Source organism: Protopterus annectens, chromosome 7.part0 (assembly GCF_019279795.1).
Source record: "Protopterus annectens isolate FY-2018-M chromosome 7.part0, PAN1.0, whole genome shotgun sequence".
NCBI lineage: Eukaryota > Metazoa > Chordata > Ceratodontiformes > Protopteridae > Protopterus > Protopterus annectens.
Window position 1 is genome coordinate 1,158,319,258 of NC_056739.1, and position 13,867 is coordinate 1,158,333,124.

General features: G+C 44.1%; 1 protein-coding gene across 5 annotated transcripts in view; it reads left to right on the top strand.

The window, feature by feature from the left end:
- HERC1 (HECT and RLD domain containing E3 ubiquitin protein ligase family member 1) overlaps positions 1 to 13,867 on the top strand; it is a 3,987,333-nt gene that overhangs the window by 2,442,690 nt on the left and 1,530,776 nt on the right. For all 5 annotated transcript variants that reach the window (XM_044077739.1, XM_044077741.1, XM_044077740.1 and 2 more), the window contains exon 45: positions 4,707 to 4,975. In XM_044077739.1, coding sequence (XP_043933674.1) covers positions 4,707 to 4,975 — 269 coding nt within the window. The remainder of the gene's footprint in view (positions 1 to 4,706; positions 4,976 to 13,867) is intronic.

A 13,867-nucleotide genomic window follows, 5' to 3' on the forward strand; every position in this document is an offset into this window, starting at 1 on the left:
CAGAGGTGGAAGACGCCGCTCTGGCGGCAGAGGGGTCCGAAACCAAGGTGACAGGGATAACCTCCTGGCAAACCTTTTCAGCACTCCTGAGAGGAGGCCCGACTGTCCTGCTCTGGAGGCAGTCGGGTCGCTTAGCTTTTACCCTCAGGCCTGGCAAAACCTTTCCTCAGACAATTGGGTAAAAGCGTTGTTACCAGAGGTTACAAAATCCCATTTCTATCCACCCCATTCCAAAGAAAGCTCCCAGATGTACCACCCCATCTGCGAGCCAGCAGCTACAGAAATTTCAAAGCTGCTAGAAAAAGAGTCATCCAACCAGTCCCAGCGGACCAAATAGGATTCGGAACTTACTCAAGGTTCTTTTTAGTTCCAAAGAAAACGGGACTGGAGGCCAATTCTGGACCTAAGCCATCTCAACACCTTTGTCAAGAAGGAAAAGTTCCGAATGGTCACGCTTCAATCGATCCTTCCATTCTTACAGAAGGGCGACTGGATGTGCTCAATAGATCTGAAGGACGCATACTACCACATCAAAATGGCCAGGGCGTCCAGGGATCATTTGCGCTTCCGGCTGGGAGCCAGTCACTATCAGTTTCGAGCCCTGCCCTTTGGCCTGACCACAGCCCCCAGGGTCTTCACCAAATGCATGGCAGTGGTAGCGTCTCATCTGAGGCGCCTAGGATTCCAGGTGTTTCCGTATCTGGACGACTGGCTCCTGTCTGCCACCACCAGGCGTCAACTGATACAAGCCAGGGATTACACCCTACAACTTTGTACACACCTTGGCATTTCAGTAAATTTGAAAATCGTTGCTACAGCCATCACAGCATATCTTATTCATAGGAGCGGAATTAGATACGCGTCAGTTAGTTCTAAAACTTCCGACAGAAAGAATAGTAGCACTTCAATTCAACATTTCCCTTCTTCTGTCGTCCAGAAAGTCCCCAGCAAAAATTGTTCTGAAAGTTTTGGGTCTCATGGCAGCTTCTCTCATTGCAATACCATTGGGAAGACTGCACATGAGAGTGCTACAATGGCTTCTATTTGCACAATGGTCATTCCAACAACTTCCACTGACTCACGAAATATTGATAACGAAAACATGCAAATCACACCTGATGTGGTGGTTACAGACTTGCAACCTATCCGGCGGAAGACCATTTGTGCTACCCACACCGTCAGCGACGATAACCACGGACGCTTCCCTGATAGGGTGGGGGGGCATCTTTCAGGGACAGACAGTCCAAGGCGAATGGACCAATCTGGAGTACAATCTGCACATCAATGTTCTGGAGTTGAGGGCAGTGTTTTTGGCGTTGCAACACTTTGCTCCCCTTCTTCCTCCAGGGACCATTGCAGTTCAGACAGACAACATGTCCGTAGTCTGGTACATAAACAAGCAAGGGGGAACCAGGTCTTACCAACTATGCAGAGAGGCCATGAGAATTTGGCAATGGGCAGAGTCCACCGGTCGCTTTCTGATCGCAACGCTCTCACATCCAACGTCATAGCCGACAGGCTGAGCAGGGCAATACTATTGCCTCACGAGTGGTCCCTCAAACAGTCAGTTGCGGGAAGGATTTTTCGCAAATGGGGCCAGCCTACCTGCGATCTGTTTATGCCTCCAATGAACGCCAAATGCAGGAGCTACTTTGCCCTATTACCCCCTCCAGGGGAAGTCCCCAGGGACGCGCTGGTGCACGATTGGCCCCCGGGTCTCCTATATGCTTTTCCTCCATTTCCCCTGATTGCAAAGTTTCTACAGAAAGCAAACAACCTTCAGAGGACTATAATTCTCATTGCTCCGTTCTGGCCTCGTCAAATTTGGTTCCCTTTCTATTGCATCACCGCATTCGGGACCTTGGATGCTGGACCCAGAGCCAGATCTACTGACTCACTCGTCAGGAGTTCCTCACCCATCCCTGGAATCTCTCCATCTAGCAGCTTGGCTGCTCCCTTTCTAGCCAGGTCAATTCCCCTTACATCGGCGGTTCAAGATATTTTGGTAGCTTCTCATAAAGTTTCCACTACAAAGACTTACACCAGTAAGTGGAAACGCGTTTTGTCTTCTGGGCGGAGTCACATCAGTTGGACCCTGTTACAGCTCCGTTGAATAAGGTTTTAGAATTTTTGACTGAATTATTTCAGGAAGGAGCTTCCCCGGCTACCTTAAGAGTACAGTTAGCTGCCATTTCTAACTATCATGTAGAAGAAAGTGGTGCACCTATTATGGCTCACAGACTTTGTAAAGCCTTTTAAAAGGTTCCTTTCATATCAGACCACCAGTCAGAAGTCCGACATCACCGTGGAATTTAAACTTATTGCTCTCTAAATTGATGTTACCACCCTTTGAACCAGCTTCAAGTTGCACTTTGAAATTTTTGTCATGGAAAACATTATTTCTAGTGGCTATTACATCTGCTAGACGGGTGTCTGAGCTGCAGGCCCTTTCGGTCAAACATCCTTATTTAATTTTTCATTCTGACAGAGTATCCCTACGCACTAATCCATCCTTTCTTCCCAAAGTTTGTTCTACTAGTAATATTAATCAGTCCATCGAATTACCCACCTTCTTTAAAAACCACTCTAATAAATTAGAGTATATGTTGCACAAACTAGACGTCCATAGACAACTCAGATTTTATTTGGATAGAACAAAAGATCACAGGAAATTTGATCAACTATTTGTAGCTTTTGCTGACAGCAGAAAGGGTCTTGCAGTTACTTAAACGAACTCTTTCAAGTGGCTAACTGACTGTATCATTTATGTTTATGAAGATTCTGATCAAACATTATCAGCAAAACCCAGAGGACATTCTACCAGATCAATTTCTACATCTTTGGCTCACGCAGCTCGCTTACCTTTAGACACTATTTGTGCGGCTGCTACTTGGGCTAAACCACATACATTTATATCTCATTACAAAGTGGACAGGGTTTCTAGGGATAGGGCAACCTTTGGTTCCACTGTGCTCAAGAACGTTCTCCCTTGAGTTCCTCAGGATCATGGAGCTAGGGACGCTACCCATGTGTAAGAACAAAGGCGAGATTGAACACTCTCACATAAAGAAGTTATGTCCTTACCATAACGTTCCATGTGGAGTGTTCATCTCGCCTTGGTTATTACACTCCCACCCTTCCCACCCTTAGGAAGAACGTTCGATTTGGTGCCTGATCTGGAGTATTCTTCTTCTGCTGTTGCAGTATTACTGTTACTATCATACACTGGGTATGTTTGTATATATGTATTTTATGTATATAGTTGGCATGTGTGCGTGCTTTATGTCTGGTTTGCTTGCAAACTAGATCTGAGGTAAAGGCAGAGGGGGATTGTGGGTATTAGATGTCCTCGAGCTTCTTCTCGATGCAGAGCTTGCAGTCGGCCGGCACGGAGCCGAGGATCGGCTCCGAACCCATGTGTAATAACCAAGGCGAGATGAACACTCCACATGGAACGTTATGGTAAGGACATAACTTCTTTTTTCTGGAAGTTTGGTGTTTTGACTAAGAAAAACTGTAAGATCATCTACGTTTGCATTAAGTACTTATTTAAACTCTTCTAATTCATCCGGCAGCAATCTCCAGCACATTGCTTATGCAATGAGTTCTTATTTTTCAGAAGTCTGACTTTGGCTGATCTGTGCCTTCATGGTTTGCTCGCTTAGGCTTGTAAACTCCAGCTACCCATATTGTAGTTGACTCTTCCAGTTGTGTATTTGTTTCCTGGGCAAACCTTAACAGAAAAAAATTCTTCAGAGAAAACGCAATACAGAATCAGAAGCAGCACACTGGTGTGATTTTGAATGTGTTCACATGTAGTTACTAGATATGCAATCCAGGTGACGACTGGGAAGCCCAGCCACATTTTTTTCCAGTTACCAAAGTGCACTAACTGGTTAAGTGACTTTCTTAAGGTCAGGCAGCAGGCAAATGCAGGCCAAGTTAATCAAACCCTGGACTTCAGGAGGGAGCTCATTAACAGCACATAAGCCTTTATCTTCTGAGCTAACTGTCAGACTTAAAGCAATACACTGGCTTGTGACTTGGCTGATATTAATAGTTTGCATAATAATTTATGTTATCTCATTAAAGACTTTTAATTGCAATATTTGTCCAATTTGCTCCTAACAAAAGTGTCTATTTCTTTTCTAAGAAGATTGTTATGCATTATGTATTATGAAGTATCTGCCGGCTAGGAAGTTTTACCTTTTGTCTTAAGGCAGCTCCATCCATTGTTAAACTTTAGTTAATGTTTTCAGTACTGTGGTTGATGAGTTTGCGTCTCATTTGTGAGATGCAACATTCAGATTTTCATTGTTGAACTGTTCTTTTCTTTGCAAAGTACACATCTGAAGCCCTTTTAATTCTGACTAGAATTTTGTTTCAGACATCTGCATGAGGAACTCTGAAAAGTAAAGTAGTGTTTTGGATTTCCTGATTCACAAAATCTGATATGTTGGTTAAATTTTCAACGCATCAAGTCCCATTTGAAGATTCCTAGTTAGCTTACTAGTTTTGTGGCTGTGCAGTCTGTTAGCTTCTGGAATTGTTGAATTAAAATTACCCATGTTGTACATTAAAAATATATATATTTACAGATATTTTGTAGCCTGTTGATGCCATCCTTTATATTGAATTTGATGCTGGACTGACAATGTTAAAACATGGCACTGCTAAATTATCAGGCATTTTTCTTTTCTTTCTAGCATGTTTGTGAAGTAGAGGACAGAGATGAAGTAGTGGTCTGTGAACTGTGTGATTCTAGTGTGGCTAATTTCAATCAGCACATGAAAAGAAATCACCCTGGCTGTGGGCGAAGCGCTAACCGTCAAGGTTACCGTAGCAATGGCTCCTATGTAGATGGATGGTTTGGAGGTGAATGTGGCAGTGGGAATCCCTACTACTTGCTATGTGGCACCTGCAGAGATCGTTATTTGGCTGTGAAAAGCAAAGTAAAGACATCGTCTTCGGAAAGGTGTGAACATTTCAGCATTGATCATGTTTTTATAACTGTGGCATTATGCATCATATTCTTCATGCTATTTAAGCAAAGTGTGGATTTTTTTTTCTCAAGGCACCCAACTGCTCCGTTAGCCTAAATTGGATATGTGGGTATTAGTGAATGAGTATTTAAGGCTGTTACTCTGTAGCTGAACATTTAAACAGAGTGAGTATATGCAATTCCCACTGAATGATCCACACGGTGGTCTTTACTGTGGAAACTAGGAATTAAGTGGTTTGGACCCAGACTTATAAAAAGTATGTAAAGCTGGTTCATCCAGTTAACCAAATGTTAAACACTGAGTAGAAGAATTTAATTGTGAGCCTTGTTTTGAAAGTTGTATTTGTAGTGTTTCTCATTATGAACCATCCCATTTTCTCTTTTCAAGTGAATCTTAATGGTTAGAGCTGGTGAACGTTTTGCCATCTGTTATGCACAGCCCATCCATAATTTAATGCTAATAAAAACAGTGAGAAATGCTTTTTATTAATTTTAACACAAAACCAACAATCAACAACAAAACATAACCATATGAGCAATTTATATATTTACATGGAGGTGCAATTAACACATATCAACACAATGATCTATTCACGATAGAATAATTTATGTTCAAATTTTAATACAAATTCCAAGAATTACTTAGCACTAAAACTGCCGATTTATATCAAGATATCTACATACATTTTCCAGCCTTTAGATAACAAATTGTTTATAGCTGTTTCCTATCAATGAGGAAATTATGTTGACACATTTTGTGTATTCTGTTCTTTGAGGAATTGTTTTTGTACTTTAGTCTTCCAAACTCACTTTAATTTGTTTTAGTTTTACACATAATTTTTCAATTACAAATATATGTATTTCATCATTTTTCTGATTTTTTTTTTTTTTGGTTAAAAGTGTAAACTTGCATATCTGTGGCCTGCTTCTGTCTTCTTGGTCCCTTTAACCGTCCCAAACATTTGAATTGTGTTGGCAACCAATCCATATCTCCAGTACCTTGTGTGAACAATTTGTGTGGTGTTAAGTACCATCTGTGTATGATTCCCGGCTTTGTGTCTCACACAATAGACCATTTCCAAATACTCTGTAGCCTCTCTGCCTGTACACTGTATTGTTCTTTCCAAGTGTAACTCCCTCCTTGGTGGCCAATGAAGCTTGAATCCCTTTTTAGTATGTCCTTGCATTTTTATTCCATAACTCACTCTATATTAGACAACCTTTCTTACTGATTTTCACTTCTGCCACAATGTTGCCTTACTGTCTTTACCAGCATTCCCCTTTAGGGAAATAGACTTGTGACATAGCTGATGTTCCATCATCCACTCTTTCATCCAGGTTGAGCCGAACCAACAAGCTTATTTATGTATTTATGGACATTTGTTTACCTGGAAGGTCCACTGGGCTAAAATGAGCCCATTTTCAGTGGAGACCCGGGGCGAAATGCTCCAGTGCACAATAACGACAAGAAAGTTACAATGCTTACAAAAAATCATTACAATACTAAACAAAAATAGTTGATATAGAAAATGACAAAATAAGCAGATTCAAGCAATAATAAGAGTATCAGGACAATGAGGTTGAATTAAGCAGGGTTAACAAGTTAGAAAATGTTACAGCTGAGGCTCTGTAACAAGTATAGAGGAAATATAAGAAGGGGAGAAGAAAAAAATACATGTAGAAGCATCATACGGTTATAGTTAGTAGGTGGTATGCTTAAAGTAAAGTATAAATGATCTAGTGAAGGTTGATATTATGGAATTCATGTGGAAGAATGTGAGTTATGAAGGTTAGATAGTTGAGAAAAGGCAATACTATGCTTATTCAGCATTTTCAGATTTTCTTGGCCTATTTTCTGTCGACCAAATCTCCATGGTAGACCACATCATGTAAGTAGCTCTTCCATCCTTGGATCCAGGTCCCAGAGGTAAGGCTAAAGACCCCATTGCAAGTTTGCCTCTGTAGATATTCCCACATATGACTTGCTGATACTGATGTATACACACATTACATGGAACTGAAAGCTAATGCATACCATACCTCTCAACCTGCTAGTGCAAGAAATCTGTACAATGGCTAAAATAAAGAACCAGAAATAGGGATAGATTTTATATATTGCTCTGAGAAACATAGATAGTTGCTACAGTAGCAGGTTTTGTGTTACCATGCATTTTCTGAAAGATATAACGACTGAAACTGAAATGTATGTCATTATTTAGAGAATTCTCTCCTCAGTGATTTGCCAGAAACCCACATTTTTTATGAGGAACAGACCAAAAATGCTAAGAAAATATCTAGACATTCTGTGAAAATCTGGACAGTTGAGAGCAGTGATGTGTACAGATACATGGAAGGTAACTTCCATCCTCCTTTCTTTACTAGGGAAGGGATACACGTACTGTCCCTTGCCTAGACAGCATTATTGACTACTGCATGGCATTCACTCAGTCTTTGGTGATTTATTGAGTAATGAGCATTGCATACAACATATTACGGGTGTGTAAATGGTAACATTTTTTAGGCTTTATTTTCCCAGTTAGTGGTGAGGACCTATCTGATGTTTTAATCTTGAGTCTGATGCTATCCATGTCATTATACATCACAAATGGGTCTAGGATCCAAGACAGCAACTCTGACAGATCCAGAGCTCATGCTCCTCCCCTTCACATAATTCCCTGCTACCTCTAATCCTCATTTTTTGTTTGCCACTAAAACGATTTGGATGTGGTCTTTTGAGCTCAAGCTAGTCAGATAAGTGTTTTTCTTTTGGGGGGTTTTCTAGTTTAAAGTTAGTTATCTAGTAGTGATTATTTACTTATCTTAGGATAGTTAAAGTTGTTTAAGAGTAGGTTCCTCCCCTAACCCGTGCTTTAATCTAGCTATTTACTGTTTTCCCCAGCCCCCGTTGTGTTCCATTCCCGCCCTTTCCTTGCTTTCAAAAGAAAATACTTTTTTTCAGTTAATTCTTAGATTTAAAGGGGAGAGTTGTGTTTTTGGCTTGTGTTTTTCTTGCGAATGCTTGTGTGTATGTTTTTTGTATGCGGTTTGTCATGTCTGACAAACCCTGTGGATTCAAAAGGTGCTCCTGGTGCAGTCAGAAGATGCCATGTTCCGACTCGCACAAGGAGTGTCTATTGCTTAGGGGTGCCACACCTCGTGGTTGAATGCGACATTTGTGCCCTCGTGGAGCACAGCAATAAACGTCTTTTGAATGGCTTGGCTCATGGAGGTCCTCTGCCCTTCCAAACCCCCTCAGGAACCTAAAAAGAGGCCTCCTCCTCCCTTGGGGGGGTCCTCTTCCTCCTCCTATATTTCAGAAAACTGAGGCTCTCGGATCGCAGATCCCCACATCCGAGCCCAGCCTCTTTGTCTTCAGATCCAAGATCCACCATTCCAAGAACCTCAGATCAAACTCTTTGATCCAAGACCTCCTTGGAGCGGAGGCCTCCGGATCCGAGTAGCTTGTCGGATCTGACAGGCATGCTGTCCAAGCCCTCAGATCTGTCTAGGTTGTTGGATCCTAAAGTTCTGTCGGATCCCATTATAATTGAAGACTCACCCTCTCCGCCCTCCAAGAAGTCAGATCCATTCGGAGTGGATCCCCTCCCAGGGACTGTAGGGCTGTGGGATCCAGGGCAGGATCCCCTGCAAGATCAGGACACTCATCAGTCTCATCCAGGTCCTCCAGAAATCTTCTTCCTTCTGAGATGGATAGGATGATGAGGTTCCTCAAGGCTCAAATTGAGTTGGGCTTGCTTTCATCCCTTGCCCAGCTGACGAGGAGACCCTCTCCATCTACAGGACTCCAGTGTCCTTTTCCAGTCCCTTAGGTTTTGAAACATCAGGACCAGTGGATTTCCAGTGAGAGAACGATGGTGTTAGGTATGCCTCCCTTCTCAACACCAGGATCCCTGGCAGGCTCTGTTCCATTGCCCTTGGAAGAGGGTGCGCCTCACCCCCAAGACATTAGTGCGGGCTCGTTTGGAGTGGGCTCAGGCCCAGACTTTTCAAACCATTCCCTCCCACTGGGAGCTTCAGTTTTGGACAGCTCGGGGCTGATATCGTCGGGGACTTTGCTGCTTCGGGGTCCCTTCCTCCTTCCAACTGATGGCCCTGACTGGTGGGGAGGGGGAGTGGTCTCGTCCAGCCCGTCGGCCTTCCGGGCATTAAAGAAGATCTTCTCCAGTTTGGCTGTTACTTCTCTGTCTTGTCTGGGTCCTCCCTAGCCTTTCTCAGGTTTGGGTGCTGAGGCTTCATCATCCGTGCATGCTCAGCCCTCCTGCGAGCGCCTTCAGGTGGGCACTGCCCCACTTGGGGTACCCATCTCTTCTGAGTTCTTCCCTGAGCTCACCATAGAGGGACCCCCTTGGAAGGGAATGTGCAAAAGGAGACACTTGGACTCATCAGAGAGTCTCTCACTGAGGACAGGAATTTCGAAGAGGGAGACAGGTCCGCTAGCCTTCCACCTGAGGTAGTGTCCTTCGGGGACATCCTCGAAATTCTCCCACCTCTTCTTCAGAGGAGTCTGTGTTCCTGAAGGCATTTGGGATTGGCCCATCTTCTTCCTGGGTGTCCCCTCCTGCCGATGAGGTTATGGTCCTTATCGCCAGCATGGCTTGGAAGGAGCCATGGTGGAACCTCTTCCCAAAAAGGCTGACAAATTTCTCAGTCCTCCCAAAGACGGAGCATTTTGGAGTAAAGGTGCCCGATTGATGCTGTTGTGGTGGCCGCTGCTACTAAGAAGGAGCTAGCTGCGCAAAGCTCCTCAGTCCATCCCCTAAACAGGGAGTCTCGGGTAATCAACCATTTTGGAAAGCGCGTGTTTGCCTCAGCCACCTTCAGGCTAAGAGCAACTAAGTATCTGGCCCATTTTACCTGGCACAAGAGGGACTTAGTGTCAAAGCTTACCACTTCCCTTACAGAGTTATTGCCCTGGAGAGTCTTAAGCTGGTCTCCCTGAAGCTGTCTACTCTAACTTCCTTGGCTAATACTTTAATGAGGTTGATATGCAATTTGGCAGAGGCCACCTCTTGAGCAGCAGGTACAGGTATTGCCATTTGACGGCATGCCTGGCTTCACCTTCGCGGGTTTGCAGAACCTTTCAAGGCGTCTTTCACTAATGCCCCCTTTGATGGTTCCACCTTGTTGGATCCGTCTGTTATGGAAACCTTGACCCGTAGTGAGCAGGAAGGTAAGACTCTTTCCACAGTAGGGATCAAGTTCTCTGCTCCTCAGTGATCCTTCTGGAAGACCCAGAAGGGGAAAGAAAGAAGCTTTGCTTCTGGAGGATTCAGTTTTCCTTCCAGGATGCTCCTCAGGAATCCTGTTCCATTAACCAGGGTAGGGGATTCAATGGCAGACGCTGCCCCAAGGGCAGAGGGGGTCCACAAAACCAGGGCTCCCGGGAGCCCTTCTTGGAGAAGCCTTTTCAGCATTCTTGAAACACTGCTCGACTGTCCTGCCCTGGAGGCAGTCCGGGGTCATCTCTCCCTCACCCACTAGCATGGACAAGCCTCACCACCAATCAATGGGTACTAAAAGGTATTTCCAGGGGTTATTCCATTCCATTCCATTTTCTCAGCCCCCTCCAATTCAAAAATTTCTCCCGGATGTTCCACCCTACAAAAGGGAGTTGGCCTATCTCAAGGTCCAAGACCACCTTCAAAAAAGAGCCATCCAAGTTGTCCCAACAGGACGAGGATCTGGAACTTACTCTGGCTTCTTTTTGGTGCCAAGGAAGACCAGGGACCTGCATTCTGTCTTGGACTTCAGCATGTTGAATCTATCTGTCAAGAAGTCCAAGATCCGAATGGTCACTGTTCAGTCCATACTGCCTCTCTTGCGCAAGGACAATTGGATGTGCTCAGTGGATCTCAAGGATGCATACTGTCATATAAAAATAGACAGATGCTCCACATTTTCGGCTAAGGGCCAATCATTTCCTGTTCAGAACCCTGCCCTTCAGACTCACCATAGCCCACTGGGTGTTTACCAAATGCATGGCAGTGGTGGCTGCTCATCTTCGGCTGCAGGGGTTATAGGTCTTTACTTACCTGGATGTTTGGTTCCTCACGACCATCATGAGGCATTGAATTTCGATGACCACTGATTACACACACAGTCTTTTCCAGCATCGGGGTATCACTGTGAACATACCCAAATATAACCTTGTTCCATGCCAGAATCTGGAGTTCATCAGAGTACAGCTGGACACAGTATCAGGGACTGCAGCACTGCCTCCCCACAGGAATCAACTCATTTGAAGCTAGGTTTCTCTCTTACTGGAGCTACAACATCTGTCTGCTCACTTGATCCTCCAAACCTTAGGTTCTATGGCGGCTGCCATTCAGTTAGTTCCTCTTGCCAGATATCACATGCGAGTGCTCCAATGTTCCCTGGTGGTCCATTCTGGCTCAACCCATTTCCATGACGATAAAGTTGTCTCAGGTTTGCAGGAATCACCTCGTTTGGTGGCTTCTGTGTCAGGACCTATACCTAGGCAGGCCATTTTGTCTTCCCCCGCCCAAGGCCACAGTCACCACAGACACCTCCCTGTTGGGGTGAGGAGGCATTTTCAGGGCAGGACAGTTCAAGGCACGTGGTCCCCCATAGAGACAAAATTGCATATAAATCTTCTGCAGATTAAGGCAGTCCTAACGTTGCAAGCCTTTCTGGATTGTCTCCCTCTGGGCATTATAGCAGTTCAGATGGACAACATGATGGTTGGTATATCAACAACCAAGGGGGGAATATGGTTTTATCCTTTGTGCAGAAAGGCCATGAGAGTGCGGGAATAGGCAATGTCTTCTAGGTGCTTTCTTCTTGCAACTCATATACCCGGGAGTTCCAGCATGTTAGCCAACAAGCTCAGCAGGTCCATCTTGAGTCTGCACAAGTGGTCCCTGAATCCTTCAGTGGCAAGGATAATCTTCAACCATTGGGGTCAACCATGCTGTGATCTCTTTGCTTCCCCAATCAACCACAAATGCAGTAATTACTTTGCCCTGACCCCCCCCATTGGGGGAGTCACCCAGGGATGCTCTTGTTCACGATTGGCCCCCAGGTCTCCTCTATACTTACCCTCCTATCTCTATAATACCCAAGGTCCTGCAGAAAGCTTGTCACCTGAAGTCTTCTCTCATCCTTATTGCCCCTTTCTCATCAGGCATGGTTTCCCTTCCTAAGGTCTCATCTGCGGAATCCACCCTGGATACTAGATCCCATTCCGAATCACATTTCCCATCCCTGGGGATTTCCACTTCCCAATCTCCAGACCCTTTTTCTAACTGCATGGTTTCTCCAGTTCCAGTAATCCTTTCACAGTCCAGGCTTCCTTCTCCAGTGAGAAATATTATTTTGGTGTCTCAGAAACCGTCTACAAAGAAGGTATATTCCAGTAAACTGTAAAGGTTTTCCATTTGGGCCAGACAGAGGAATCTAGATCCCTTTTTAGCCCTTATCCCAGATATTTTGCTGTTCTTTCTTTTTCTGGATGGGGTGACTTTTTCAACCATTAAACTCCAGTTGGCAGCCATCTCTAATTTCCACGTCAGTGATGAGCTTACCTTTTCAAAGGAGTTTTTCTTCTTAGACCTCCCATTAATGATTTGTCCCCTCCGTGGGATTTGACTCTGGTGCTTCAGTCCCTAATGCAAAAACCTCTTGGACCGATGGGGTTACGTGATAGTAAATTTCTTTCCTGGAAAATGGCCTTTTTAGTAACCATTACTTCAGCCAAGAGGGTGTCAGAACTTCAGGCTCTGTGCATTAAGCCACCATTCATAATCTTTCATAAGGATAGGGTGTCTCTCAGAACAAATCCTCCCTTTTTCTCTAATGTGGCCTCTGAGGCTAATCTCAGTCAATTGATTCAACTACCGGCCTTCTTCCCTAATTACTGTAATAAAGGGGAGTATATTTTGCATTGTCTAGATGTCCATAGACAATTGCGTTTTTACTTAGAGGACTGAGGAATTTAGAAAGTCAGACCAATTGTTTGTGGCTTTCTCCCAGAACAGAAGGGGCCAGGCAGTTTCCAAAGTGACTATTTCCAGATGGCTTGCTGGTTGTATTGCTCACATTTATGTCAGTAGGTAATTAGAATTGTCTAGACTGGTGAAGGCCCACTGTACTAGGCCTGTTGCTACGTCTTCTGCCTTGTGGGCTAGACTCTCTTTGGATCAGATTTGTGCTGCTGCAACTTGATTTAATCTTCGCACTTTCATTTCACATTACAAATCGGACTTGGTATCTAGGAACAGACCTGCTTTTGGTTCCTCCATGGTCCGGGATATCCTCCCTTGAGCACAACCAAGGCACTGAGAAGCTGTGGACTCTGACCCATTCATGATTAATAATGACACAGCATATCCTTCTGGAGGTTCTCGCATGCCAGGGGGTCTGATATGTTGAAATATTTTTGATTTTTGCGCAGTTGCGTCTGCATTTCCTTTGGTGTAGCAAACTTGATCTGAGGATTAGTGGTAGCAGGGAATTATCATAAAGGGAGGAGCTTGAGCTCTGGATCTGTCTGATAGTTGTCGGCTCGGACCCTAGACCCATTCGTGATGAATAATGACAGTGGATAGCACAGATGCCAAGTTATGGTAAATATATAACTCTTTTTTTTTTTTTGAGTATTATTTCCTTTAGTTGCTTAATATTTAGCTCTAATGTGTTTTCCAGTGAGTCATACATGAGATTTCATCATTATCAAGCCTAAGTACTTAGATGTTAGTGCGTCTTTGTTAGACCCATACAGGCCTACCTTTACCCCTCTACCCATTCTTACTACTACTGTCTTAGCCTTGTTACAAATTAGTCTGAGTTTGAGCCAAAGTCATGAAAAATTTGAAGAACTAGGTC